The 26,408-nt window shown below is 41.7% G+C and overlaps 1 protein-coding gene across 2 annotated transcripts in view; it reads left to right on the forward strand.

The window, feature by feature from the left end:
• The first annotated feature begins 4,525 nt into the window (after nucleotides 1-4,525).
• The window catches only part of si:zfos-943e10.1 (GRAM domain-containing protein 2B), a 72,773-nt gene continuing 50,890 nt past the window's right edge, over nucleotides 4,526-26,408 (forward strand). The window contains exon 1 of one of the 2 annotated variants that reach the window (XM_052038245.1): nucleotides 4,526-4,756. In XM_052038245.1, coding sequence (XP_051894205.1) covers nucleotides 4,731-4,756 — 26 coding nt within the window. In that variant the 5' untranslated portion in view covers nucleotides 4,526-4,730. Of the gene's footprint in view, nucleotides 4,757-23,240; nucleotides 23,382-26,408 lie in introns of those variants that run through there. The other variant, XM_052038247.1, reaches the window with a different exon arrangement.

The raw sequence follows: 26,408 nt of genomic DNA on the forward strand, positions 1-26,408 counted from the left end.
CCACTCCATATCCCCTTGAAACTCTTTTACTTCCTTTTCTGAACTCTCATTCCCAGCTGGTTTACTATTGTCAGCAAGCTTAGAAGTAGTTTGTCCCCTCAGCTAAATTGTAAGTATTGATTCTGCAGAGTTGTGATCCAAGCACCGATCCCTGCAGTACCCCACTGGTCTCAATCTGACAGTCTGGGGAAGATCCATTTATTCCCACTCTGCTTTCTGTCCAATAATCTATCCTCAATCCATGTCAGTATATCACCTTTGATTCTATGTGCTGTCACTTCTGTTGACCAATCACCTTATTGAAAACCTTCCAAAAAGCTAAACAGACCATGTCTCGCTGTTTTCCCCTTTCTCTTTTCTACAAGTCACATCCTTACAGAACTCTTAGTTAAACATGAGTTTTCCCTTCATAAATCTATGCCGACTCTGCTATTATTCTTTTCAATGTGTTCTGTTATTATATCGTAACCGATTCCAGCATTTTCTTTCCAACTGTGGTTAGGGTGACAGGTCAATGGTCTCTCTCCGTCAATCAGTCTCTCTCCCTCTCTCTCCCTCTTTGTTTTTCTCTCTCTATCTATCTTTCTCTATCTCTCTCTCTCTCTCTCTCTCTCTCTCACACAAACTCTCTCTCTATCTATCTCTATTTCTCTGTCCCCACTTCTATCTCCCTATCTCCCTATCTCTCTATCTCCCTATCTCCCTATCTCTCTATCTACCTATCTCCCTATCTCTCTCTCTCTCTTAACCCAAAGGAACAATTCTGGAATCTACAGAACTTTGGAAAATGATAACCAGAGCATCTATCATCCCTAAAAACCATCTCTTTAAAAACTTTCAGATGTACATCATTCAGATGTTGAGATTTACCAACTTTCAAGCTCCCCAATTTCTCCAGTACTATTTTTGGACTAAAACTTAGTCCTGCATTCTCGTGTCTCTATTACATATGACAGATTTTGTGTGTCTTCTGCAAAGACAAATGCAAAGTAATTGTGTACTTCCTCTGCCATTTCCTTTTTCTCCATTATAGACTTCCCTGATGCAGGAAAATGATCGTGAATCTTGATTCAGTGTTTTGATCCAAAACATCGACAATTCCTCCCCCACCCCACAGATACTGCTCGACCTGCTGAGTTCCTCAGCAGATTGTTTGTTGCTTAGATTTTCCCACTTCTGTCTGCAAGGGGCCCACATTTGCCTCGTTAATCTTTTCCTTTTTATCTTCCTATGAAACTCGCATTTGGAAAGGCACGAACTTTTTAGGGATAGTCAATGTGGCTTTAGTGGCTTTGTCTCACAAATTTGATAGAGTTTTTTGAGGAAGTGATGAAGATGATTAGTGAGAGTAGAGCAGTGGATATTGTCTACGTGAAGCTTAAAGCATTTGACAAGGTTGGCTGGTCTAGAAGATTAAGTCGCCTGGGATCCATGGTGAGTTGGTAAATTGAATCCAAAATTGGCTTGGTCATAGAAACCAGAGGGTAGTGGCAGAGGGGTGTTTTTCTGACTGGAGGTCTGTGACCAGTGGTGTTCTGCAAGGATTAGTGCTGGGACCTCTGTTGTTTGTAATGCATATTAATGATTTGGATGAAAATGTAGACGGGCTGATTAGTAAGTTTGCAGATGACATGAAAATTGGTGGAGATGTGGATAGTAAGGAAGGTTGTCAAAGGATACATCAGGAGATCAGTTGGAAATTTGGGTGGAGAAATGGCAGATGGAGTTTAATCGGGACAAGTGTGAGGTGACACATTTTGGGATGTCAAATGCAAGAGTATATAGTAATTTGCAGGACCTTTAGGAGCATGGTGTACAGAGGGATCTGGGGATACAAGTCTATGTCTCCCTGAAAGTGGCAACACAAGTGGAATAGTGTGAAGTTCTGGTCACCACACTATAGGAAGGATGTGGAGGCTTTGGCGAGGGTGCAGAAGGGGTTCATTAGGATGTTGCCTGGATTGGAGAGTTTTAGCTATAGGGGGAGGTTGCAAAATTCGGATTGTTTTCTCTGGCATATCAGAGGCTGACGGGTGATGTGATAGAGGTGTAGCAGCTAGAGAGATGTTAAGTATCCCATCAGGTTCTAGGAGGACACTCTGATGGCTGGGAAGAGATGTTGGGAAACACATTACAAAGAAGCAGAGTTAAGGAAGGTCATGCAATTGACACCTGATCAATTGAGAACATCGCTGAGACAGCCCCGTGAACTATCCCATTGTAAACACCCCACTGTGAGCCATGTGGAGGATAGAACAAGCAAATGTTTGGGAACTGACATCCTGCGGAAGGACAATTTGATAAATTCCAAAAAGCACGAACAAATATTCTGATAATTAAGGAACCAAATGGTTGAAGAAATTATGGGATAGCACAAGCAGAATTTGAAGAAGTGAAAGAAATATATACTTGTATGGATAAGGATTGGGATTACAGCTCTGTAAATGGCAATAATGAATAAAAATAACTGTGAAGAAATGTATAAAACGTTGCCTTATGAGATCACCAGAAGCAGTGACTCCAGAAACCAACCACTGAAGATGACCTTGGGTCAGGGACACAGAGAAGAACTCGCTGAGATCGAACCCCGGCAGGTTCAAGAGCGGGTAGTACCTGAGTGCAAGTAGAGGATTAAGCTGTGAAAATAAACTGCAGTAGTGTAACTAAAAGAGTTGTGAAACTAAAAAAAATAATGAGCCTTGTTTGAAACTATGTAGTGAATCTTTGGGCTGTTTGAATCAATCGTGATTAATAAAGAAGTGCAGTTGTTAGGCAAAATCATTGTCCGGTGTGTTTTATTGTGCATTTTATTGGCAACAGAAGTTTATAAAATTATGAGAGGTGTAAAAAGGATAGATAGAGATTTTTTGCCGCAGGTAGAAATGTCAAATACCAGAAGGCATAGGTTTAAGGTGGGAGGGTGTGACTAATAAATAAATATCTTAAAAAATATCTTAAAGGAGGTTTATGCAGCAAGTTTTTTTTGAACAGAGAGTGGCAGATGCCTGGAACAGATCCCAGGGAAAGTGTTATGAGCAGATAAGATAGCAACATTTAAGAGGTATTTAGACAGGCACATGAACCAGACAGGGAATGAAGCGATAAGGACCATGTGCAAGCAGATGGGGTTAGTTTAGATTGGCATAGTGAGAAACAAAGGACTGCAGATGCTGGAGTCTAGATGAAAAACACGACGATGCTGGAGGAACTCAGCAGGCCAGGCAGCATCCGTGGAGAAAAGCAGGCGGTCAATGTTTCGGGTCGGGACCCTTCTTCAGGACTGAAGATAGGAAAAGGGGAAGGCCAATATATGGGAGGGAAAAGCAGAGCAGTGATAGGTGGACAAAAGAGGGGAGGCGGGGTGGGCACAAGGTGGTGATAGGTAGATGCAGGTAAGAGATAGTGATGGGCAGGTGGGGGAGGAGGGGAGAGCAGATCCACTGGGGGATGGGTCAAAGGTAAGGAGAGAGAGAGGAAAAAGAGCTAGGAAGGGGAAGAAGAGAAGAAGCCTGGTTTGGGGGGGGGGGGGGGGGATTACCTAAAGTGGGAGAATTCAACGTTTATGCCGTTAGGCTGCAAGGTTCCAAAATGGAAAATGAGGTGCTGCTCCTCCAGTTTGCGCTTGGAATTCTCCTGGCAGTGGAGGAGGCCGAGGACTGACATATCAGTGATTGTGTGGGGGGGGAGTTGAAGTGACTGGCAATGGGGAGATGCAGATTGCCGTTACAGACAGAGCGAAGGTATTCTGCGAAACAGTCACCTCGTCTGCGTTAGATTGGCATTGTGCTTGGTTCAGACATGATGGGATGAAGGATTTGTTCCTGTGCTGTACTGTCGGTACATTTATGTTCTATAAATGCTCTGATCAACTTAGAGAGTGTGGAAAAGAATCATAAAGCAACGAAACAGACCCTTTGGCCCATCACTGTCCATGTTGACCATCAAATCCTATCTCTACTAATTCCATTTGGCCAGTAGCCTACTGTGCCAACTTGAGGGAGAGACAACTACATTTTGTCTTTCCAAGATGCACAAGTATTTGCAATGCAAAAGGACCATGAGGAAAGTGGGAGCAGAAAACAGAGACAGACAATAATCTGGTGAAGCCAATGACTCAGAATTAACGCAGGCCCTTGACTTGAGACTTTAAAGCCAAAGGAAAATACTGCCAATGCTGTAAATCTAAAATAAAAACAAAGTGTTGGGAATCAGCAGAACATGATGTTCTCAGCCCTGGTCATCGACTCCCTTTTATGCTGTCCGACCTGCTGAGTAATTTTTTTAATGAGCTGAAATGTTAACCCAGTTTCAGTTTATCGTTACACATGTTCACTGAAATGCTTGCAGCAATTTCTGCTTTCATTATGATTTCCAGCAAACGCCTACATATTACCAGCAGAAAATATTAAGTTGCGCCCAAACGACGTAATTGCACTGAGGATTTAGTGTGGTTACAAAGCACTTTCACATCCACTCCCGTAAAAGGTGGTGTGGATTAAATCTGGTGAACAGCGAACCACCGCACTAGGAACAGGTTTAAAGCATTCAGGATTAGTATTTCCGTTTAGAATTCTACTTCTCTCATTGGTCAAACTTCTTGAGAGCTTCCCTCCTACAAATCAGCATGAAGCCAACTGCAAGTAGTGAGTAACTGTTGTAAGGTGAGGTGTCTGAGGAATTGGACAGCGGTCAATCAGAACTGGTTTCCTGGAAGTAATAGCAACGTTAACATGAAACGTTACTTTATATATCGAAGGTGAGACTGGTGAAAGGTTGGTTTCTCTCTTCCATGAAATAGTTAAACGGCAACTCTGTAGGCGTGTTCCTCTTTAAGTAAAAGTTGCCGATAATAATATAGTTAATTAAGTCCAATACCAATGTTGCAGCATATGTCTCCGCACGGGTAAACAGTTTCGGAGGTTGTAATGTCACCAGACAAACGAGAGACTTGGAGAATCCGTCAGCAATTTTGTGGTTGAATAATAATTGAAAGTGTATAACTTGAATGTTTTATCTTGTAAGTACTGTGAACTTGTCTGAAATCACGGCAGGACGTTGCCAAATATCTACAATTAGGGAGAAATTGCGCTTTATAAATAGTTTTCTTTCTTGCAGTGACCCATAGTGAATGAACACATCAAGGACAGGAAATGCCGGTGAAGAGTTTCCCACGTGAAACTCCAAGTCATTAAATCGGAATCTACTAAAGTAGGTCAGACGGTCCCTACTGGAGGGAAGTGGGTTGGTGACCATGGCTGAGAACATCGAGTTTCTCCTCCTACAGATGCTGTCTGACCTGCTGAGTGTTTCCAGCACTTTCTATTTTCGTTTTAGATTTCTAGTATCTGCAGTTTTTCTTTATATTAATATCTTTATTAGTCACATGTACATCGAAACACACAGTGAAATGGACCTTTTGCGTAGAGTGTTCTGGGGGCAGCCTGCAAGTGTCACCACGCTTCCGGCGCCAACATAGCATGCCCACAACTTCCGAACCGGTACATCTTTGGAACGTTGGAGGAAACCCAGACAGTCACGGGGAGAACATACAAACTTCTCACAGAGAGTGGCCAGAATTGAACCCAGGTTGCTGGTGCTGTAATAGTGTTATGCTAACCGCTACGCTACCATGCCTGCCCATTCATGATCAAGTCTTAATTAGTGCAGTAATGTCTGATTAGAGGTTCTTCACTGATCAAACTTCAACTTACTTTCAAACTTATTTTTGTTTAATCATTTCTGTTGTGATCAATATCTCCTGAATACTTTGTGTTTTCCGAAGAGATTACAAAGGAAGGTTGACCAGTGTCCTATGATCCTACTCCTGATTTGCTGCATACAGTACTTTCCCTAAAGAACCTGCTCAGAACTCCGTTTTGCTATTCCTATAACTAATTCCCCTCCAGAGCTGCTTCTCCCACAGAGTACCCAGCTCCTCCATCTCCCTTGTTGCATTCCTCTGTTAACTTGGCACTTCCTGAGACTACAGAACTACTTTTATCATTATACCATTGGCTTTTGACATCTAAATTTGTTGACATCTAGTTATTTCTTGCCTTTTGTTCTCATCCATTTGTGTTTTGCTATAAATTTTGAGATGCGTAACCAAAATTACTTCTTAAAAACCTAAATTTTAAATGGAAAAAAAATTCCCATTTCATGTAGGTGTAATCATGGAATTGGTAATATTCTTGCTCAGTAATGTCTAGAATAATGTCTTGAAAAGATGCAAGTAGAATAATTTGCTTTGCACTAAATCTTTGGGTATACATCTACAGTCGGGTCCAACACAGCTCTGGAGTGTAGCAGAATCAAATGCTGTCTTAGGTAGGAGCTGAGCTTTTGACTCTTACAGTTATGGCATTGTACTGTCTTCTGTCCTGAGTTACACATAATCAATGCAGCTTCATAAATGCTCTTACAAAACTACATTGACTTTTTGTATTTTGTAACTGTGAGCATATCTCTCCTAAATACTTCATTGGATTTATATGCTGTCAATGCTAAATTCTCATGAAATGAGAACATTTCCTTTAACCTAAAGCAATTATATTTTTGCACATCCATTGCATCATCATTGACAATCGGTTAGGAAAGTGGAGTTGAACAGATCCACCATGATTGAATGGCAGATCAAGCCTGGGGGACATTTGGCCAATCTTCTTATTCCATTCCACCTTATTGAAGGCAAAGCCAATTTCAATTGAGCAGGGTGAGGAGTTTCCTACAAAGCTACCTGGGCTGTTTAATAGTTTTCCATGGAACTTTGCATTTATAGCAACTTTATAGCAACCTGTGTTACTGACCTTTTAACCTTGTACTGCTGCTTCAAGTAACCTATGTTGCTTCAAGTAACCTGTTCTTTCTCTCGTGGCACCTTCACTTGTATCTGCATGAGATGCAACACCAACCCTTCTACTATACATCCTCCCTGTCCAACAAGGAGGCTTGGCTTGAATTTGCTGGGGAAAAGGGGATTTGATTGAAACACAAGATCTTGATAGGGTGGATGTGGAGAAGGTTTTCCTGTTGGGGAATCTCGGACAAGGAGTTGCTATAGGGGCAGGCACAGTAGTGTAGTGGTTAGCGTAACGCTATTACAGTGCCAGTGACCTGGGTTCAATTCCCGCCGCTGTCTGTAAGGAGTTTGTACATTCTCCCCGTGTCTGCGTGGGTTTCCTTCGGGTGCTCCGGTTTCCTTCCACATTCCAAAGACGTACGGGTTGGGAAGTTGTTGGCATGCTATGTTGGTGCTGGAAACGTGATGACACTTGCGGGCTGCCCCCAGAACACTACACAAAAGATGCATTTCACTGTGTTTCGATGTACGTGTGACTAATAAAGATCCTAACTTATTTTGATTTGTATACATTTGTGTGTGTATGTGTATATAAAAAAAAATGGTAAGGTTGAACAGGCTTGGCTTCAATTCACTGGGGTTCAGGGGATTTGAACGAAAGATAAAATCTTGAGGATCTTAACAAGATGGAAGTGGGGAGGTTTTCCTTGGTGAATCTAGGACTAGGAGTTGATATTTTTATGTATGAAAATAAAGGGGTTGCCAATTTGAGGCAGAGTGAAATTTTTATTTGGAGAATGGAGTTTTTGGAACTCTGTTCCTCAAAGGTCTCTTCGAGGCAGAGGGAAGTAGATTTTTGATCAGCAAGGGAGTGAGAGGTTACTGGGTAGGCAAAAATGTGGGGTGGAGGCTAAATTGGATCAGCATTGATCTTATTGAATGGTGGAGAGGAGGGAGGACTGAATGTTCTCCTCTTCTTCCTAGTTTGTGTGTTCACATGAAACTGTAGCACAGCTAGTGGAGCTGCTCCCTCCACAGCTGTAACGAACTGGGTTGGATCCTGACCTCTGCTGTCTGTATGAAGTTTGCGTGTTCTCCACTGAAATTTCTAAATGACCCATGAACACCACCTCATTTTTCCCTTTCCTGCACAATTTATTTATTTGTAATTTAGCGATTTTTGTCTTTGCACTGTACTGCTGATGTAAAACAACGTATTTCACGTCATATGTCAGTGATAATAAACCTGATTCTAACCACATGGGATTCCCTCCAACATCCCAGAGACATGTAGGTTGATTGGCCCTAATATGTAGGTGAGTGGTGGAACCTGGGGGGCGGGGTGGGTGGGGGGGTTGATGGGAATATGGGGAGAATAAAATGGGATCAGTGTAAATGGAACCTCGATCAGCTGAATGTCCTGTTTCCATTCTGCATAACTCTATAAGAATTTAAATCTAATTTACATATATTCCGATATTTAACTATTATTTAGACGAGATGCTTAAATCCAATTTGTCTTTTAGCATTTCGAACCCAAGTCCCCTTTGTGGTCATGGTCAAAAGCAAACTTTCCAAAATGTGAAGTCTTCCCAGTGATCTCTGTTCAGGGGGAGGGGGGAGGGGGGGGGGTGGTGGGGCTTTGGATACCTGGATGATTGGGATCTCTCCCAGGGCAGGTGGGACCTGTACAAAAAGGATGGAGAGGCACCAATATCCTTGCAGGGAGGTTTGCTGGTTCCGCTCAGGAGGGCTTAAAATAGTGTGGCAGGGGGGTGGGAACTGGAGAGGTGGGTCAGAAGGTGGTGTGATTGAGGAGGAGGTAGGGGTTAAGTCTAGTAAGTCTAATAGGAAGAACAAGCAGGATCAGGATAATGAACATGGCAGGAATGATGGTCTGAAGTGTACATTTTAATGCAAGGAGTATAAGGCAGATGAACTTGGAGCCTGGATTTGTATATGGAACTACGATATTGTAGTCATTACATAAACTAGGTTGAGAGAAGGGCAGGACTGACAGCTCAGCTTTCTAGGGTTTGATGTTTTGGATGTGACAGACAGGAATGTAAAAGAGATTGGTGAATTTTATTACAGGCTGGGAAGAATCCCACGACTGCACTGAGGGAGGACATCTTGGAGGAGTCATCCAGTGAGGCCATATGGGTAGAACTCAGGGGAATAAGAAAGGTGCAATCACTATGATGGGGGTTATTCTATGGGACTCTCAAAAGTCAGTGGGGGCTAGAGGAACAGAAATGCAGGCAGATCATGGAAAGATGTAAAAACAGGATTATTGTAGCCAGTGATTTTAACTTCCCAAGTATTGATGGGGACTCCCTTAGTGCCAGGGGCTTAGATGGGGCAGAATCTGTTGGGTGCATCTAGGAGGGTTTCTTAAAACAATATGTAGATAATCCAATAAGGAAAGGGGCTGTACTAGACCTTGTACTGAGGAATGAACCTGGACAGGTGACTGAAGTTTTGATGGTGGAGCATTTTGGGAACAGTGATCATAATTCTGTAGTTTTTAAGATAATTATGGATAAGCATAATACTGGTCCTGGGGTGAAATTGGGGGTAGGCTAATTACAACATATTAGGCAAGAACTAAAGAAAGTAGATTGTGAGTGGCTCTTTCAGGGTAAATCCACATCTGACATGGGAGTCTTTTAAAGGACAACTGGTTAGAGTTCAGGTCCAGCATGTTCCCATGCAAATAAAAGGGTAACAAGGCTTGGGAACCTTGGCTGACAAGCTGCATGGTAAATTTAGTCTAAAGGACAAAGGAAGTATATGTAAGGTTTAGGAATCTGGAATGAGACAAGACCCTTGAGGAACACAAAGAGATCAAGAAAGAACTTAAACAAGAAATTAGGAGGGCTAAAAGGGACTATGAAATGTCCTTGGCTAATAGGATTAAAGAGAATCCCAAGGCAGTTTGTATGTATATTTGGAGCAAGAGGGTAGCTAGGGAAGGGGTAGATCCACTCCAGGACAAAGGAGGGAATTTGTGGGTGGAGCCAGAGGAAGTGGGTGAGGTCCTTGCTGAGTACTTCACATTGGTCTTCACCAAGGAGAAGTACATGATGATGGTGAAATCGAGGAGGGGGATGTCAAAATTCCAGGGCATGTCGATATTGAGGAGGAGGTGCTGTATCCCTTGGGAAAACATCAAGGTGGATAAATCCCCAGGGCCTGATGGATCTGTCCCAGGGAGGTGAGAGAGGAGATATCTGGGGCCTTGATGGATCTTGGTGTCCCCTTCAGCCATGGGCGAGGCCCCAGCAGACTGAAGAGTAGCCAATGTTGTTCTTTTTATTTTAGGAGAGGAACAATGATAATCCAGGGAATTACAGGCTGGTGAGCCTTGCGTCAGTGAGAGGGAAATTCTTGCAAAGGGTTGCCATGCTCCTGCAGCATCTTGGGGGAAAAGGGAGCACTTTCTCTGTAACTGTAACACTATTCTATTTTCTGTTTTTTTTTCCTTCTGTATTTTCTCAATGTACTTGTGTATGGAATGATCTGTCTGGATGGTATTGCAAACAAAAGCTTTTCACTGTATCACAGTACATTGGACAACAATATACCAATTACCTAATTATTGGTTTGGATTCTTAGGGACAGGATTTACTTCCATTTGCAAAAGGATGGACTTATTGGGGATTGTCAGCATGGCTCTGTGTGGGGGAGGTCCCGTCTCATAGATTTGATCGAGGTTTTTGAGGAAGTGACAGATGATTGAGGGTAGAGCAGTGGATGTTGTCAACGGGGACTTTAGTAAAGTATTTGACAAGGTCTCTCATGGGAGGCTGATCCACAAGATTAAGTCACATGGGATCTATGGTCTATGGTGACTGGATCCAAAATTGACTTGTGGTGGAGGGGTGTTTTTCTGACTGGAACTCTGACCAGTGGTGTTCCACAAGGATCAGGGCTGGGACCTGTTGTTTGTAATACATGTTAATGACAAAAATGTATGTAGATGGTCTGATTAGTAAGTTTGCACATGACCTGAAAATTGGCAGAGTATTGGATAGTGAGGAAGGTTATCAAATGATACAGCAGGATATGAACCAGTTGGAAATTTGGGCAGAGAAATGGCAGATGGAGTTTAATCTGGACAAATGTAAGGTGATGGATTTTGGGAGGTCTAAAGCAAATGGAAAGTATACACTAAATGGCAGGAGCATTGATTTACAGAGGCATCTAAGAGTGCAAGTACGTAGCTCTCTGAAGGTGGCAACGCAAGTGGATAGGGTGGTAAAGAAGGTGTACGGCATGTTTGCCTTCATTGAGGTGTGCAAGGTGATAAGAGGCACAGATCAAGTGGACAGTCAGAGACTTTTCCCCAGGGCAAAAATGGCTAACACGAGGGTGCATAATTTTAAGGTGATTGGAGGAAGGTATAGGGGGGATGTTGGAGGTATGTTTTTTGCACAGAGAGTGGTGGGTGTGTGGAACACACTGCTGGCAGGGGTTGTGGGGGCAGATACATTAGGGACATTTAAGAGACTCTTAGATAGACACATGAATGATAGAGAAATGGAGGGCTCTATGGGAGGGAAGGGTTAGATAGATCTTGAAGTACGATAAAATGTTGGCACAATGTCATGGGCTGAAGGGCCTGTACTGTGCTGTAATGTTCTATGATTTGATGGTATAGCAGCCAAAATGCATGTAATATTTTAATACATTACTAGAATAGATGACCTGCTTCAAGCTGTGCTGTCAGGATCCTTTCCATGAATTATTGCTGATTGCACACAGATCTTTGTCCTTCCTTCACTGTGACCAAGATGGGTTAAAATTAAAGTATCCAATTACTCTAAATTTTCTTTTGGTGCCAAGAGAACAAGGTGAAAAGTTTTTATATTACTTTCTTCAAAGATTGACCCATGTCCCTAGCAGTGAAAATTGCAGTGAGTAGCCATTGTTGTCTGCAAGGTATAGAGCCCCAAACAGGTGCATGCACTACCCAAGGGCACTCGGTACTGAGCAAATCTAACCTGCAGTAATAAATTATTTATTTTTGTTTCATTATTGTGTATCTCCTGAAAACTGGTGTCCTTCAATTAGAGAGTGGAACAATGCTGAACAATGTATATAGTGCCCGACTGTGATAAATGGAGAAAAATCAAACCAGAATATTTCTTCTATGGTCAGATTTCTGACCGGTCACATCTGGATGTGCTGCTTTTGTTTCAGTGGTAGTCAATGTGTTGTGCAGTCTAAACCAGGCGATCTCCAAATGTCCTTTTATGGAATGTTGCCAAGTTAGTTTCAGTCTTGTTCTCACCCACAAGACATTGGCATGATATAAATAGTGTTGACAACAATTCATCTTCCTTGGGTACAACTTGACCTCTGCCTATTGGAGGTTTTAGATTTATTTGTTTGACCATGATCTATCTTGTGTGAATTTACTCATATGGCTTTGATCCTAACATGTAGCTTGTTTAAATGAATGGTTCTCTGGTTGCCTATTGGAATGACACTAATATTTGTATATTGAGTGGTAAGGCTGTGTTGGTAAGCTGATTGTTTGTTTTTTTTTTAACTGTAAGTTTTCTATTGCTTGGGATAAGCCCACTTAAATATATAAACTCATACGATATTGCTATGGAAGAGATGCCTACGCCAGTAATGTTGAGCCAAATCAGCTACAAACTTGGAAAAATTCTCTCCCCATACCATATGAGGAGATAGTTGTGGGGCCATCACTTTATTTATCAGGTGTCTGGTTTTTAACATTGAAGCTATCCTTAGCTACATTTTTAGAAAGGTGGATATGTGTCAAGGATAATTATTCATTGGTCAAAATTCGCGTGATAGATAATATGCTGGTGCATTGTGACAAGCTGAATATATACTGAAATTACAATCATTGCTGAAATACTTTCTATAGACTGCCGTTTCACCTCAGTATTTGCCTTTTTTAATATTTCCCGCAAAATATGACGTACAATAGTTCTAAACTACCTTTTAACTAAGGTGCGATTGATTGTGGTTCATCTCGTTCAGGCAATCTCTGATTTGCAAGTTTTCTTTAGAATTTTTAAAACTGCACTTAGAATGCAAAGGAAACCTCTTTGTCTTGTGATCTTGTGAATACGACTACCAAAGGAGCAGAAGTAGGCCATTCGGCCCATCGAGTCTGCTCCACCAGAAATGTTCAGAAGGTGGATAAGCCAGTTAACTTGTTCAGCATTTGTTTGTAATCTTGACTCTTCTGTGAATTTTTAAAATATTTTGATTTGAAACGGATCTAGGATTAATTAGAGTCATACAGCATTGGAAACAGGCTGCTCCAAGCTGACTAAGATTCCCATCTAAGCCGGTCCCATTTGCCCACATTTGGTCCATGCCTCTCCTAAACCTTTCCTATCCATGTACCTGTCCAAGTGCCTTTTAAATTGGTTTTAAATATTCTTTAGTGTGTGATTGAAATATTTTTTTGAATGATATGCATTCTCTCTACCCCTTGCGAGATGTGAGTGAAAGCATAAATGCTGTTTCAGTTTGCAATTTGGCATTTTGGAATTTGTATTCAATGTGAAGTTGTGTTTTTGACATTGTATTCATAAGTGACACCTTGCTGATCAGAATACAACCGTTCAATGATCCTGGGATTTATCCATTGCTTTTCCACTTGGTAAACTGGTCACGTAATTCCCATTGGAATGCCACCCTTAATAATATTGCTGTTGGTATTGTCTGTTTAAGCAACCATTATGAGGGGTATAGGGTGGACAAGCAATGTCGTTTTCCCAGTATTGAACGATCCAATACCAGAGGGCATGCATTTAAGGTGAGAGGGGGTAGGTTCAGAACAGACATGAGGGGTAAGTTTTTTTTGACTGAGAGAGCGGTGGATGCCTGGAATGTGTTGCCTGATAGGGTGGTGGAGGCAAATTCTTTGGGGGCTTTTAAGAGGGGCTCGGATGGGCACATGAACTGAGAGGAAAATAGAGGGATATGGGCCTCCTGGAGGTAGGAGGGATTAGCTACGTCGGCACAACATTGTGGGCTGTAGGGCCTGTTCTGTGCTGTACTGTTCTATGTTCTAACCTTTTTTATCCTTCCTAAGATTGCAAATTAATTTTTCCATTTAACATTTCTGTACCCACGTTTTAGTACGGTATGTACCTTAAGTCATATGGGTGGCATGCGCTTACGTATACAAATATCCTGTTGGATCACTTTCCTCTAGTGGGTGGCACACTGATGCAATAGATAGTTCTGCCTCACAGCTCGTGATTCAAGTCCAATCCTGCCCACATTTGGCTCAGATCCCTCTGGTGCTGGGTGGAATTTTGTGTGTTCTTGTGACTGCGTAGGTTTCCCTCGGGTTCCTTCCCACATTCCAAAGATACGCTGGTTGGTAGGATGGATAGGCACTTGCTCATGGGGTGTAGGTAGGTGCTAGGAGAATCTGGGTGAGCATTTGAGAGGATAGATTGTAAGGAAGTAAGTCGGGGAGTGAGATTGATGGATTGCTCCAAGTTGGCATGGACTGAATGGCCTGTATCATTAAAAATATATACACCTCTCTTCCACCTAATTGTGAGCCAGAGAACTACGGTTATGTCAATGGAGACACAAGTGACTGCAGATGCTGGAATCTGGAGCAACAGGGTTTTGACCTGAAACATCGACAATTCCTTTCTTCCCACAGATGCTGTTCAACCTGCTCTGTTCCTTCAGCAGGTTGTTTGTTGCTGTTTAAAGCTGCGTCAAGCTGAATTAAAATTAATATGTTATCCTTAAAAGTGACTTGACACCCGGATTGGGTACTATACCTTGACTGTAGTCGAATTTATCAGTTTCAGCAGTGTAGATGTTTTGTTTCGATTTCTTTTTCTTCCGTTCTTTAATTCCAGCAGTTTTCGTTTGTCTGTCACATTCTTATAAATGTGCTTGGCTATCTTTAGTTAGCTAAGCTACTGACCAAAGAGAAACTTATATAGTGACTACCTTGGGTTGTTGGAAGACTCCCCAGCAGTCGATGATGTTCTCGAAGTGTGATAATTGTAATGTAGGAAACACGGGTCGATCACTCAGCAGGTTCCCATTAGTAATGTGAAGGTGTTCAGAGCTGATGTGCTTTCAGTTGACAGATAAATGGTCAAGATGTGGCCATCCATGCTCTTCAAAATAAGCCACAAAATTTTCATCAACCTGAGAGAAGAGGTTGGACTTGTGCTTAACTGGACTTGTGTTTAACTTATCTGAAAAATCTCAGCCAGCTCCATCACGGGCACAACCCTACCCGCCATTGAGGACATCTTCAAGAGGCGGTGCCTCAAGAAGGCAGCATCCACCTCTAAGGACCTTCACCACCCGGGACATGCTCTCTTCACATTACTACCATCAGGGAGGAGGGATAGGAGCCTGAAAACCCACTCTGAACGTTTCAAGAACAGCTTCTTCCCCTCCGCCATCAGATTTCTGAACAGTCCATGAACACTATCTCGTTATTCCTCTTTTGCACTGTTTATTTAATTTATTTTTTTAAAAATTTTATTTACAGCGTGATAACAGGCCCTTCTGGCCCAATGAGTCTGTGCCGCCCATTTTAAACCTCAAATTAACCTACCCGTACGTCCTTAAAATGTGGGAGGAAACCGGAGCACCCGGAGGAAACCCAAGCAGACACGGGAGAATGTACAAACTTCTTACAGACAGCGGCAGGAATCTAAACCCGATCGCTGGCGCTGTAATAGCATCGCGCTAACCGCTACGCTACCGTGCCGTCCCAACCGCTACGCTAATGTGCGTAAAATTACTTATAGTAATTTTTGTGTCTGGCACTGTACTGCTGCACAAAACAATAAATTTCACGACATATGTCAATGATAATAAATCTGATTCTCTTTCTCTGCCTCAGTTTAAAGGCTAATGTGGAGTGCACAAGTATAGCAGCACTTCCTGGTAGTCATCTAGAATTACTCTGGGTTAAAAAGTTTAACTGTCCTCATTGGTCTTTAAAAGCAGGGAAAGATACTCCTCCACAGTTGTTTTGAGCTTTAAAATGCATTCAGTAAAGTTTGAACCCAAAGTATTAAAATCTAAAGCAAGGATGCTAGTGTTGAACTGAAAGATCAGATACTGGGTCACTGCTGGCCTTACTTCAAGTGTTTTAATAAAAATCAAACTGAAAATCTGAAATAAAAGCAGAAAATGCTGGAAACACTTTGTCTTCAGATTGAAACAGGGATAATGTTTATCATTCCACGGTACCACCTGACCTGATAATTTTTTGAGTGATTGCGCAATCTTTTTTTATTTGTAGTGTTTTAATATTTGTTATTTTGTATTTATTCTATCTCATATTTGGCAATTCCTGTTGGGAAATTGCATTCTGACTATGGTGTACGTACATCATTTCCTTCATGTTGCTTCGTGTTCTCATTTCTGCCAGCACATTTCACAATTAACCTTTTGTAGTTAACCCTCCGAGACAAAACCTTGATTCCCTTCCTAATACTGTTTCCCTTTTGGGACCTTTGTGCATTTCGCAACTAATCTCATTATGCACCATGGTCAGATATTTGCCCACTCACCACCAACCTATAACCACCTTGTGTCCTCTCCACAACTTGCTTTCCTACCTGCCTATGTGTGATTAGCAAATTTAGCAATTGTACCAAGTCATTTATTTAAATCATAAAAGACTGAGGCGCCAGAGCTAATCTCTCTGGCATACTGCTTGTTACTAGTTGCCAAAAGAAAATGGCCTATTTTTGTCGTCTAATCATGTCAATGTATTACATCCTCAACAGTTACTTTTCATGTGCCCAGGTAGGTTTGTGGGGCGGTGGGTGAGGACAAGGGGAACTCTATCCCTGTTCTGTTGGGGAGGGGGGATGGAGTAAGGGCAGACATGCAGGAAGTAGAAGAGATGTGGCTGAGGGCTGCTTTGATAGCAGTGGTGGAGGGGAGACCCTGTTTTCTGGAGAATTATAAAAAAGGTATCTCTGATGTCCTGGCGTAGAAAGCCTCATCACAAGAACAGATACAGCAGAGATGGAGGAACTGAGAGGGAATTGCATCCTTGGAAGTCACAAGGTGGGAAGAGCTGTAGTTGAAGTAACTGTGAGAGTCAGTGGGTTTGTAGAAGATGTCAGTGGATAATCTGTCTCCGGAGATGGAGACAGAGAGATCAAGCGGGGAGGGAGGTGTTGGAGATGGACCGTGGATTTGAGGGCGGGGTGGAAGTTGACAGCAAAATTGACGAGTTCGGCATGGGTGCAGGAAGCGGCATGGGTGCAGGAAGCAGCACTAATGCAGTCATCAATACAGCGGAGAAAGAGTTGGGGAGTGGGTGTAAGTTTGGAATATGGATTAGGATTGTGGGGTGGTAGGTGAGGACCAGGGGATAGGCTCGTGGGGTGGTAGGGGGACGAGTTACTTTTCACTCTCTGGCATCTTGTCAAATTTTATTTATGTATAATATGTTCTTCAATTCTGCTTTATCCACAGTGTTACTTCTTCAAACAACTCCATTAAATTGGTCAAATATAATTTCCTTTTCATAATACCAAGTTGACTTTGCCTAATTACCTGGACTTTATCTGAGTCCCCTGCTATTATATCTTTAATAATAACTTGTAATATTTCCCCAGTAATAAATGTTGAGCTAACTGGCTTATAGTTTCCTGCTTTCTGCTTCCCTCCCTTGTCCTTTACTTTGATAATTGAAAGATGTCGTCCACAGTGCTGTCAAATGGCATTTACTCACCAACAACCTGCTCACTGATGCCCAGTTTCAATTTTACTGAGACCACTCTGCTCTGAAACCTCATCACAACCTTGGTCCAGGCGTGGATCAAAGACTTGAATTCGTGAGGTATGGGAAAAGTGACTGCCTTTGACGTCAAGGCAGCATTTGACCGAGTGCTATCAAGGAACTTTGGTAAAAACTAAAGTTAATGGTGATCAAGAAGAAATCACTTTAGTAGTTAGAGTTGTGCCTTGTACAAAGGAAGATGACTGCAGTGGTTTAAGGTAACTCACCATTACCTTCAAGGACTCTATGGATGGGCAATAAATGCCGGTGTTGCCTGGGAAGCCTCGATCCTGAAAAATGAGTAACTTCCTAAAGAAAACTAGGGGGAAGAAATAGATGCGAGCACAAATGTAACATTGTTAATTTACTTTATAGTTCAATGCTTTTTACTGTTTGAGTTTAATTTATTTAAAACTTTTTCAAAAGAATTCTGAATGTCAGAGATATTTAGTGTTTTGACAGCTGGCTAAGCTGGGGGTATGACTTGGCCAGCTGTTGGGTTCTTGCACAGTTTTTGTTAATGGCACTGTTGTAATGGGATTTGTGCAAGGAAAGCCCTTCTTTAGCATGTGGTTAGGCATGGCTTCATCTAGCAAACTGCCCTCATCTAATCTGTACAAGTGCAACGTTTTGTAGGCAAGCACTGAGCACAGACAGTATGCAGTTGACTGCAAATTCTACCATCTGCTTTAGTTTCTTTTTCTTAAGAACAAAGGTGCTGCACTCACCTGGAACATATAGGTGACTATGAAACGTGGGGTTGACTGTGAAAGGTAGCCGGCTGTTATCAAGTATCCTTGAAACAATGAGCAGCTAATTCATTCCAGGGAGTAATTGGATATATTTCCTTCTATTTCTATTTTGAATGCAAGGAGTCCTAGCTGTCTATGCGACTGACATTTTTTTATTGATTATTCATTGAGCCAGTTCTCAATTCCAAATTGAAGGTGGATTTGGTTAAACAAGTCTTGTGTGGCTTCCGTTTTGCTGTAAGCCGCTGAGACTGCTCAAACTGCTGAAGGCTGTATTTGACATGCAAGTAATTAGTTTCTTGGTTCACAATCGACCTTGTCTCACTTGAATGCTTGTCAGCCCGTTTTTTCTGGAAGATTAGAAAACCACATGAAATTCACATCTGATTCAAATATCCACAGCATACACAATGTTATTGCCTCATTTCTACTATAGTATAATATTGGAATGGAAAGATTAACTAAGGATGCAATGTCCACTTAAGTCAGCATTAGAAAATGCTCCTTTTAAGAAAAATGCCTATTGCACATCCAATTTATAATTGGATCTTAGCCGTCCTTTAGTTCTGAACATCTCCAGCAACTGACCTATACCCCTTCTTGTTAGCAACCATTCTTAAAATAATAGTTGAGATTTTAATATTAAGTAGAAGGATGAATCCACAATTGATGCAATATTCACTCCCTACATGAGCCATTTAAGTAAAAAGTTCAGGAATTCTACATGCAGGCTGTTATATAAATAGTGGAGACAAAGACTGCAGATGCTGGAATCTGGAGTAACACAAGATGCTGGAGGAACTCAGTGGGTCAGGTTGCATCTCTGGAGGGAAGTGAACAGTCGACATTTGACCTGAAATGCAGACTGTCTGTTTCCCTCCGTAGATTCTGCCCAACCCGCTGAGTTCCTCCAGCATCTGTGTGTTGTATATTAATAATAGGTCTGTTCTTTCCTTAAAAATAAAATGAGTTAAAGTTGGCACTTGATCACATGTCCTGTCACTCTTTGCTAGGGGCATTTAAATAGGCACCTTGACCAGCCCCTTGTTTATGGCTGAAGGACAAGTTGCATTTATATAGCACCCTACAATTGAATACTTTTTCAGTGCAGTGAGTCATCAATAGGTAAATGCACCTCTTATCTGGTCTGCAATTGCATCCCCTCTCTAATCCCTTGGGATATTTGCTAACCCTGTGTGGAAGCAAGTTTCCTAATTTTGGAGCAAGCTGCCCGGCAGCCTTGGTTTCTTGGGCAAAACTTGCCCGGTGAATGTAAGTGAAGAGGAGATCTTAAGCTATGCTGCTTGGCAGGTATTTGTGGGTAAGTTGGCATGACTGAGCTGTCCCCCTCGTTTGTAGTTCATTATTGTATGTGTAGCGTTTTGCCTATCTGCTGTGGTCTAAAGGCAACTTAATCCTCTATCTTAGTCATGAGTTTAATTATTGAGCTTGGCCATCAATCCATCTGTGAAAAGATCAGATGTACTATGGAACAAAGGTGGCCTGTTATGAAAATGCAAGAAAGGTGAGCTGAGATGTGTTTTGTTCACATAATATAAGCCCCAACTTTTTGATTTTATTTATAAGAGCAGCAACTTTATTCTTTCCTGCCTTGCATAACATCTGCCCTCCTTTCCCCCAGCACCCCTCTCCCTGTAACCCCCGCATAATGCAAGCTTTTGGCAGTGTGCATCCTTTTTCAGTGGGAGTCAGAAGTAAGAGAGGGATAGGGTGACCTGTTCTCTCGCTATTTCTATTACTTGTGGTAACAGTGCATTATAATCAGCTTCTGAGGAGTGTCAAACAGGTGGAAGAGAACAACAATGTAAAGAAAGCAGGAAACCTGAAATGATAAAATTTGCAAATGGAAGTGGTATTCTTTTTAAATTAATGATGTATAATTAATGCAATGAGACTCTTTCTTTCAGATACTGATGCACGCTGCATGTATCTAGTTTAAGGAGCAGAACTTTTTCTTAGATTATGAGGTATTGATTGTGTCTTGTACATCCCATTAGATGTACAGTTCCACTGATACCGTTGCCTTGGAGACCGGGTTTGTGCCAGTGCCAAAAAATAAATTGAACTGTATTATATGAGCTGTTTAAGATGCCTTCTCAGACAAAATAGTTGGCTGCACGTTAGTACAGCGGTTTATTGCTGCTGCTACGGAGCTCTAGTGACCCAGTTCGATCCTGACCATAGTTGCTGTCTGTGGTGTATTTGCACTTTCTCCTTGTGATGGTGTGGGTTTCCCTTGGCTGCTCTGGTTTCCTGCTGTGTTGTAAAGACGTGGTGGTAGGTTAATTGCCCCAAATGTAGGTGAACATCAGGGAATTCAGGGAATTGAAGGGCTTGTGAGCAAAAATAGGTTATAGGGAAATGGGATTGATGGGAATGTTCAGAGAGCTGGCGAAAACACAGTGCGCGTGTAATGACATTTCTAAATATGATTTCAGAAGGTGCATTTTGGAAATTGCACAATTTCTGTTGTGAATGATTTTACAAATTGCATTCATTCAACTCCTATGGCCTAGTCATGCCCTTTCAATAAAATAAAGGCTGGGGGCTGGATATTTCCAAATATCTTCGAAAGCACGTCAGTCAAAGCAGAACATGCAAATTTTTGGTCTATAAGGGGGTCGAGGGTTATGGGAGCTGGCAGGAACGTGAGGCCAAGATCAGATCAACTCATGATCTTGGTCAATGGCAGAGCAAGCTCGAGGGCCATTTGGTCTACTTCTCCCCTTTTATGTATGTGTGTATGTTCTTATTGATAAGGATTGATTATTTGGGGGATTGGGTCATCTAATAATTTAGACAACGGAGTTGTCCTATTTGAACAGTGTCCTTCTATTTTTGGAGCTGGGCTCTAACCACCACAAGGTAATGAGGTGAAGCTTGTCACTTTCAACTAGCTATAAAAGATTCCAATTCAGTTTGACAGGTTTAGCACAGTGCCTATTGAGCCTCAGTTCGAAGTAGAAATTGGCAGCCTTTCTTAGGGGATGAGGATTAAGAAATCAAAATTGTAATTGTAAATGAGTGAGAAAAATGTTTTTTTTAAACCAAGATCTTCTACAAGGATAATAGTAGGGCTTCAAAAACAGAAAATGATGCAAGCAGTTAGGTCAGGAAGCACATATGGGAGATATGGTTAATGTTTCAGGTTGATGACTTTACGCAGAATAGTGAAAACATTCACTGTTTTCAATCTTTTGTTTTTTTTTATTGGATTGAGGAATATTTATAACTGATAATTGCCGGATCAGCTTTCAGTAAACATGATTCCTCCCTTTTTAAGTCATGGGATATGGGCATCCTTGGCATTTGTTGCTTGTTTGCAGAAAAGGTGGTTGTGCAGTGTTTCCTTGTATACTGAAGATACTTTGTAGTCGTTTGATGCAACCCAGTGTTTTTTTGTGAGCCACTTCAGATGGGACGTGTATGTTGGTGTGGGACAAGAATTATATCTAGCTCAGATTAGATAAGGGGAGTTAATTTGTTCCCAGTGGGTCAGCAATAAGTATCAGCTGTGAGTTGAAGGATTACTGAAGTCATTTTTTCCTTCCAACAATGTGGCTTGTTTACTTAGACTTCTGCTGCAGATTTATAAGCTCAATGCCAAACACTAAAATTTTGAGAGGCAATATTTTTCTAACATCTGTTAATTTCCTTAAGTTTAAGATGAATGAGTTGGGAATTCTGTGCTTCAGGTAATTCTGTCAATGTCTCCCCCACGTCGTATCAGAATGGGATTTATTATCACTGACTTGTATGATGTGAAAGTTGTTGTTTTGCAGCAGCAATAAAATCACTGTAAACTACAAAACTAAATAGTGCAAACATAAAAGGAATAACAAGGTTGTGTTCGTAGATCCTTCAGAAATCTGATGGCAGAGGGGAAGAAGCTGTTCCTGAAGCATTGAGTGTGGGTCTTCAGGCTCCTGTACCTCCTCCCCCGATGGTAGTAACTAGAAGAGGGCATGTCCTGGATGGTGAGGGTACTTAATGATGGATGCTGCCTTCTTGAGGCACCGCTCCTTGAAGATGTCCTTGATGGTGGGGAGGGTTGTGCCCATGATGGAGCTGGCTGAGTCCAGATCCTGTGCATTTGGAGCCTCCATGCCAGGCTATGATGCAACCAGTCAGAATGCTCTCCATCGTACATCTGTAGAAATCTGCAAGAGTCTTTGGTGACGTACCAAATCCCCTCAAACTCCTAACAAAGTAGAGCTGCTGGCATGCCTTCTTTGTGATTGCGTCAATGTGTTGTGCCCAGAATAGAAATGATGGGCTGTTTGTTTGTCCTGCCCAAGGGTGACATGAAAAACTTGCATCATTTTAACAACTTTTATTATGACCATTTGGAAGTATAAAGTCTAAAATATCACATGCTTATCACTATACTGCAGCACAGAATTCATTTGTACTGCCACGTGTTATTTCACAATTGCAACTCTAATTTGGTATCAGCAGTTGGCTTGTTAAACATTGAAGATGATAAAGCATATTTAAAACTTTAAGTATGATATTTAGTGTACTTTTAGTTTCCATGCCTAATGTTGTGTTAGCTGCATGTTCAAATGAAAAAAAAACCTTTTTGTGTACTTTATCTCCATGCTCTTTTTTAGGATTCTGATGTCTGATTTGTTAGGTTTTAATTTCTATTGATAAAGAAGGTGGTAAACTTCTTGTGACGTACTACAGAAAAAATCTAGTGGTGGCAATGGAGTTATGAGATATGTGATTTTTAATGATTCTTGCGTATTTGGCCTTGGAGTAAGTCTATCAGCCGATTTGACCTTGGAGTAAGTCTATTGGCTGATTCTGTTTTTTTGCCGATCATTGGATTGTGCTTTCAGTCACTGAGATAAGGTAAACTGCTGGTGTGACTTTTGAGTTACTGTATAATTTGATAGCAGTTGAACTGTTCTCTGCTTCCCAAACACATCAGTGCCAATCTGGTGTACTGAATACCACTAAACAAATCTCAAGGGATCTTGTTTCCTGCTGTTGGAGAAGAATATATGGCAAAAAGGTAAGATTAGTTTGTAAGACTTGTCTATACAAGTTGGAGGGGGTTAGTCTTAAAGCAACAACACAACTTTTGCCTAAGATTACTTTAGAACAACAATTAGAAGCAGAAGTTAGACCAAAAGTTAAACAAGGGCAGGACTTGTGCAGTAAATGACATGGTCCTGGGGAGCGTCATAGAACGGGGGGACCTAGGGGTCTGCAGTTCCTTGAAAGTGGTGACACAGGGAAACAGTGGTGAAGGAGGTGTGCTTGCCTTCAATGGATGGGGCAACGTGTACGTGAGTTGGGGCATAGGATGTTGGTGAGACAGCACCTGGAATACTGTGTGTAGTTCTGATCGCTGTATTATAGGAAGGACGTGATTAAACTAGAGTGGGTGCAGAAAAGATTCATAAGGATGTTGTTTGGACTGGGGGGGCTTGACTTACGAGGAGATACTGGGTAGGCCGGGACTGTTTTTCCCTGGAGTAAAGGAGGCTGAGTGGTGACCTTGTAGAGGTTTATAAAATCATGAGGGGTATAGATAAGGTCAATGGTCACACTCCTTTTCCCAAGGTAGGGGAGTCTAAAACTAGAAGGCATGGGTTTGAGGTGAGAGGGGAAAGATTAAGGGGACCTGAGGGCCAAGATTTTCTCACAGCGTGCTGTGTACATGGAACCTACTGCCAGGGGAAGTGGTAGAGGTGGATACAATTACCATGTCTAAAAGGGTTCATGGATAGGAAAGGTTTAGAATAATATGGGACTAGCTCAGGAAGTACTTTGGTCGGCATGGGAGAGTTGGGCCGAAGAGCCTGTTCCTGCACTGTTTGACTCTAAAATCCGATCAACCTGTTTATGCAGGAAAGCAAACCTGGAGAATGTTCATTTTTAAAACAAAGCTTGGGGTGTGTAATAGGCTGGGTTTGTCTTCCTTGGGTTGTATAAGATTAAGGAATAACACTATTGAGCTATCTATGATGATGGCTAAAGGACTTTATGGGATTGATGGGTGGAAACTCTTTCCTCTGGGGGAGTTTAGAACAAATTATAGCTGGAACATTTGAGGGTGATATTAGAAAATATTTTGAACATCATTAAATAATTTTCCCGAAAACAAAATTTGGTCTATTGAAAATGTCAAATGAGTTGGTGACTTTGTTTGTTTTGTTACTGTTAGGAGTATTAAGGATTACGGAATCCCAAGGTGGGATATAAAATTTAAGGTTTAAATCAGCTGTGATTCATCTGAACGGAGGAACAGAGTCACAGGGCTGAAATGGTCTTGTTTTTTAAAATCTGTTTGTATATACATCTATCTCCCTTGGTCCTTCATGTCGACTGTATTTATTTGTTCAAACCTTTGGTGTGGAGTAAACACAATATTGTCAACTTAAATCAATTTTCATGGGGAACTATACCCTATAAAATATAATGAACACAGAACACTACAGCACAGTACAGGCCCTTTGGCCCACAATTTTGTGCCGACATTTTACCCTGCTCTAAGATCTATCTAACCCTTCTCTCCAACATAGCCCTCCATTTCTCTATCATTCATGTGCCTATCTAAGAGTCTCTTAAATGTCCCTAATGTATCTGCCCCCACCACCTCTGCCGGCAGTGCGTTCCACGGACCCACCACTCTTTTTTTTTAAAAAAACTTACCCCTGACATCCCCCTTATACCTTCCTCCAATCACCCTAAAATTGTGCCCCCTTGTCTTAGCCATTTTCACTGGGGGGGGGGGTTGAGGTGAAGTCTCTGACTGTCCACTTGATCTATGTCTCTTATCTTGTACACCTCTATCAAGTCACCTCTCATCCTCCTTCTCTCCAAAGAGAAAAGCCCGAGTTCGCTCAACCTATCCTCATAAGACATGCTCTCCAATCCAGGCAACATCCTGGTAAATCTCCTCTGCACCCTCTCTAAAGCTTCCACATCCTTCCTCTAATGAGGTGACCAGAACCGAACACAATACTCCAAGTGTGGTCAGACCAGAGTTCTATAGAGCTGCAACATTACCTGGCGGCTCTTGAACTCAATACCCCGACTAATGAAGGCCAACACACCTTCTTAACAACCCTATCGACCTGTGTGGCAACCTTGCGGGATCTATGGATGTGGACCCCAAGATCCCTCTGTTTCTCCACACTGTTAAGAGTCCTGCCATTAACCTTGTATTCTACCTTCAAATTCGATCTCCCAAAGTGTAAAATAATATTTTAAAGCTTCTATGCATCACAAACCACAACACTCCAGAAAGAACAGTGGGTGTTAATATGTATACAAAAGGTCTACATTTTCATGCCTGTCAAAATCTGGCATGTAATAGTCTTGACTGGTACACTTGGAACACCTTGTGATCATTTTGGTTGCTGCGTTCTATTTACTCAATCACAGAATGTGGACATCACTGGCAGTTCTAGACTCTTAACACCCAAGTTCAAGGACAATCTAGTGGGTAGATCTGGCATCAAGTACCTGTTCTGGTATATTTCCTTCCCTGAGAAGCATTAGTGAAGCAAATGGCATTCTTTACAAAGCTAGTCACAGTAACCATTAAATTGCCAGCACTTTGATAGTTACAGTGACCTGCTTTTTTTTTTGGAAACTTCAGATTTACTTTATTACCATGGTGAGATTTGAAACTGTGTCTTGGTTGCTATTCCGGTAACTTAAACCACTATGCCGCCATACAGCATTATAAAAGGTTTTTAAAAACATTTCTGGACTGATATGGGAACTGTGAAGTGGGGAAGGTTAAATGGGCTGGGATTCTTAATCTAGAAAAAAGGAGATTGATTTGATATATCTTAAAGATTATGAATGGGTTTGAATAAGGAAGATGGTGATCTTTAAATTCTAATGTACCCAAAGGATGTTGTATTGGGTTGCTCACAACTGTTCAGTACTTGCCTGATGCCCAAGGGCATTGGGTATAATTGCTTAACTGGGCATTGCAGATGTATGCTTCCTGGGATTTGGCCCCATGGCTGGGTTTAAGGGATTAGGATAGCTGTTGTGTGTAGGCCTGAGCTAATCAGGG

Source organism: Pristis pectinata, chromosome 24 (assembly GCF_009764475.1).
Source record: "Pristis pectinata isolate sPriPec2 chromosome 24, sPriPec2.1.pri, whole genome shotgun sequence".
Classification (NCBI taxonomy): domain Eukaryota; kingdom Metazoa; phylum Chordata; class Chondrichthyes; order Rhinopristiformes; family Pristidae; genus Pristis; species Pristis pectinata.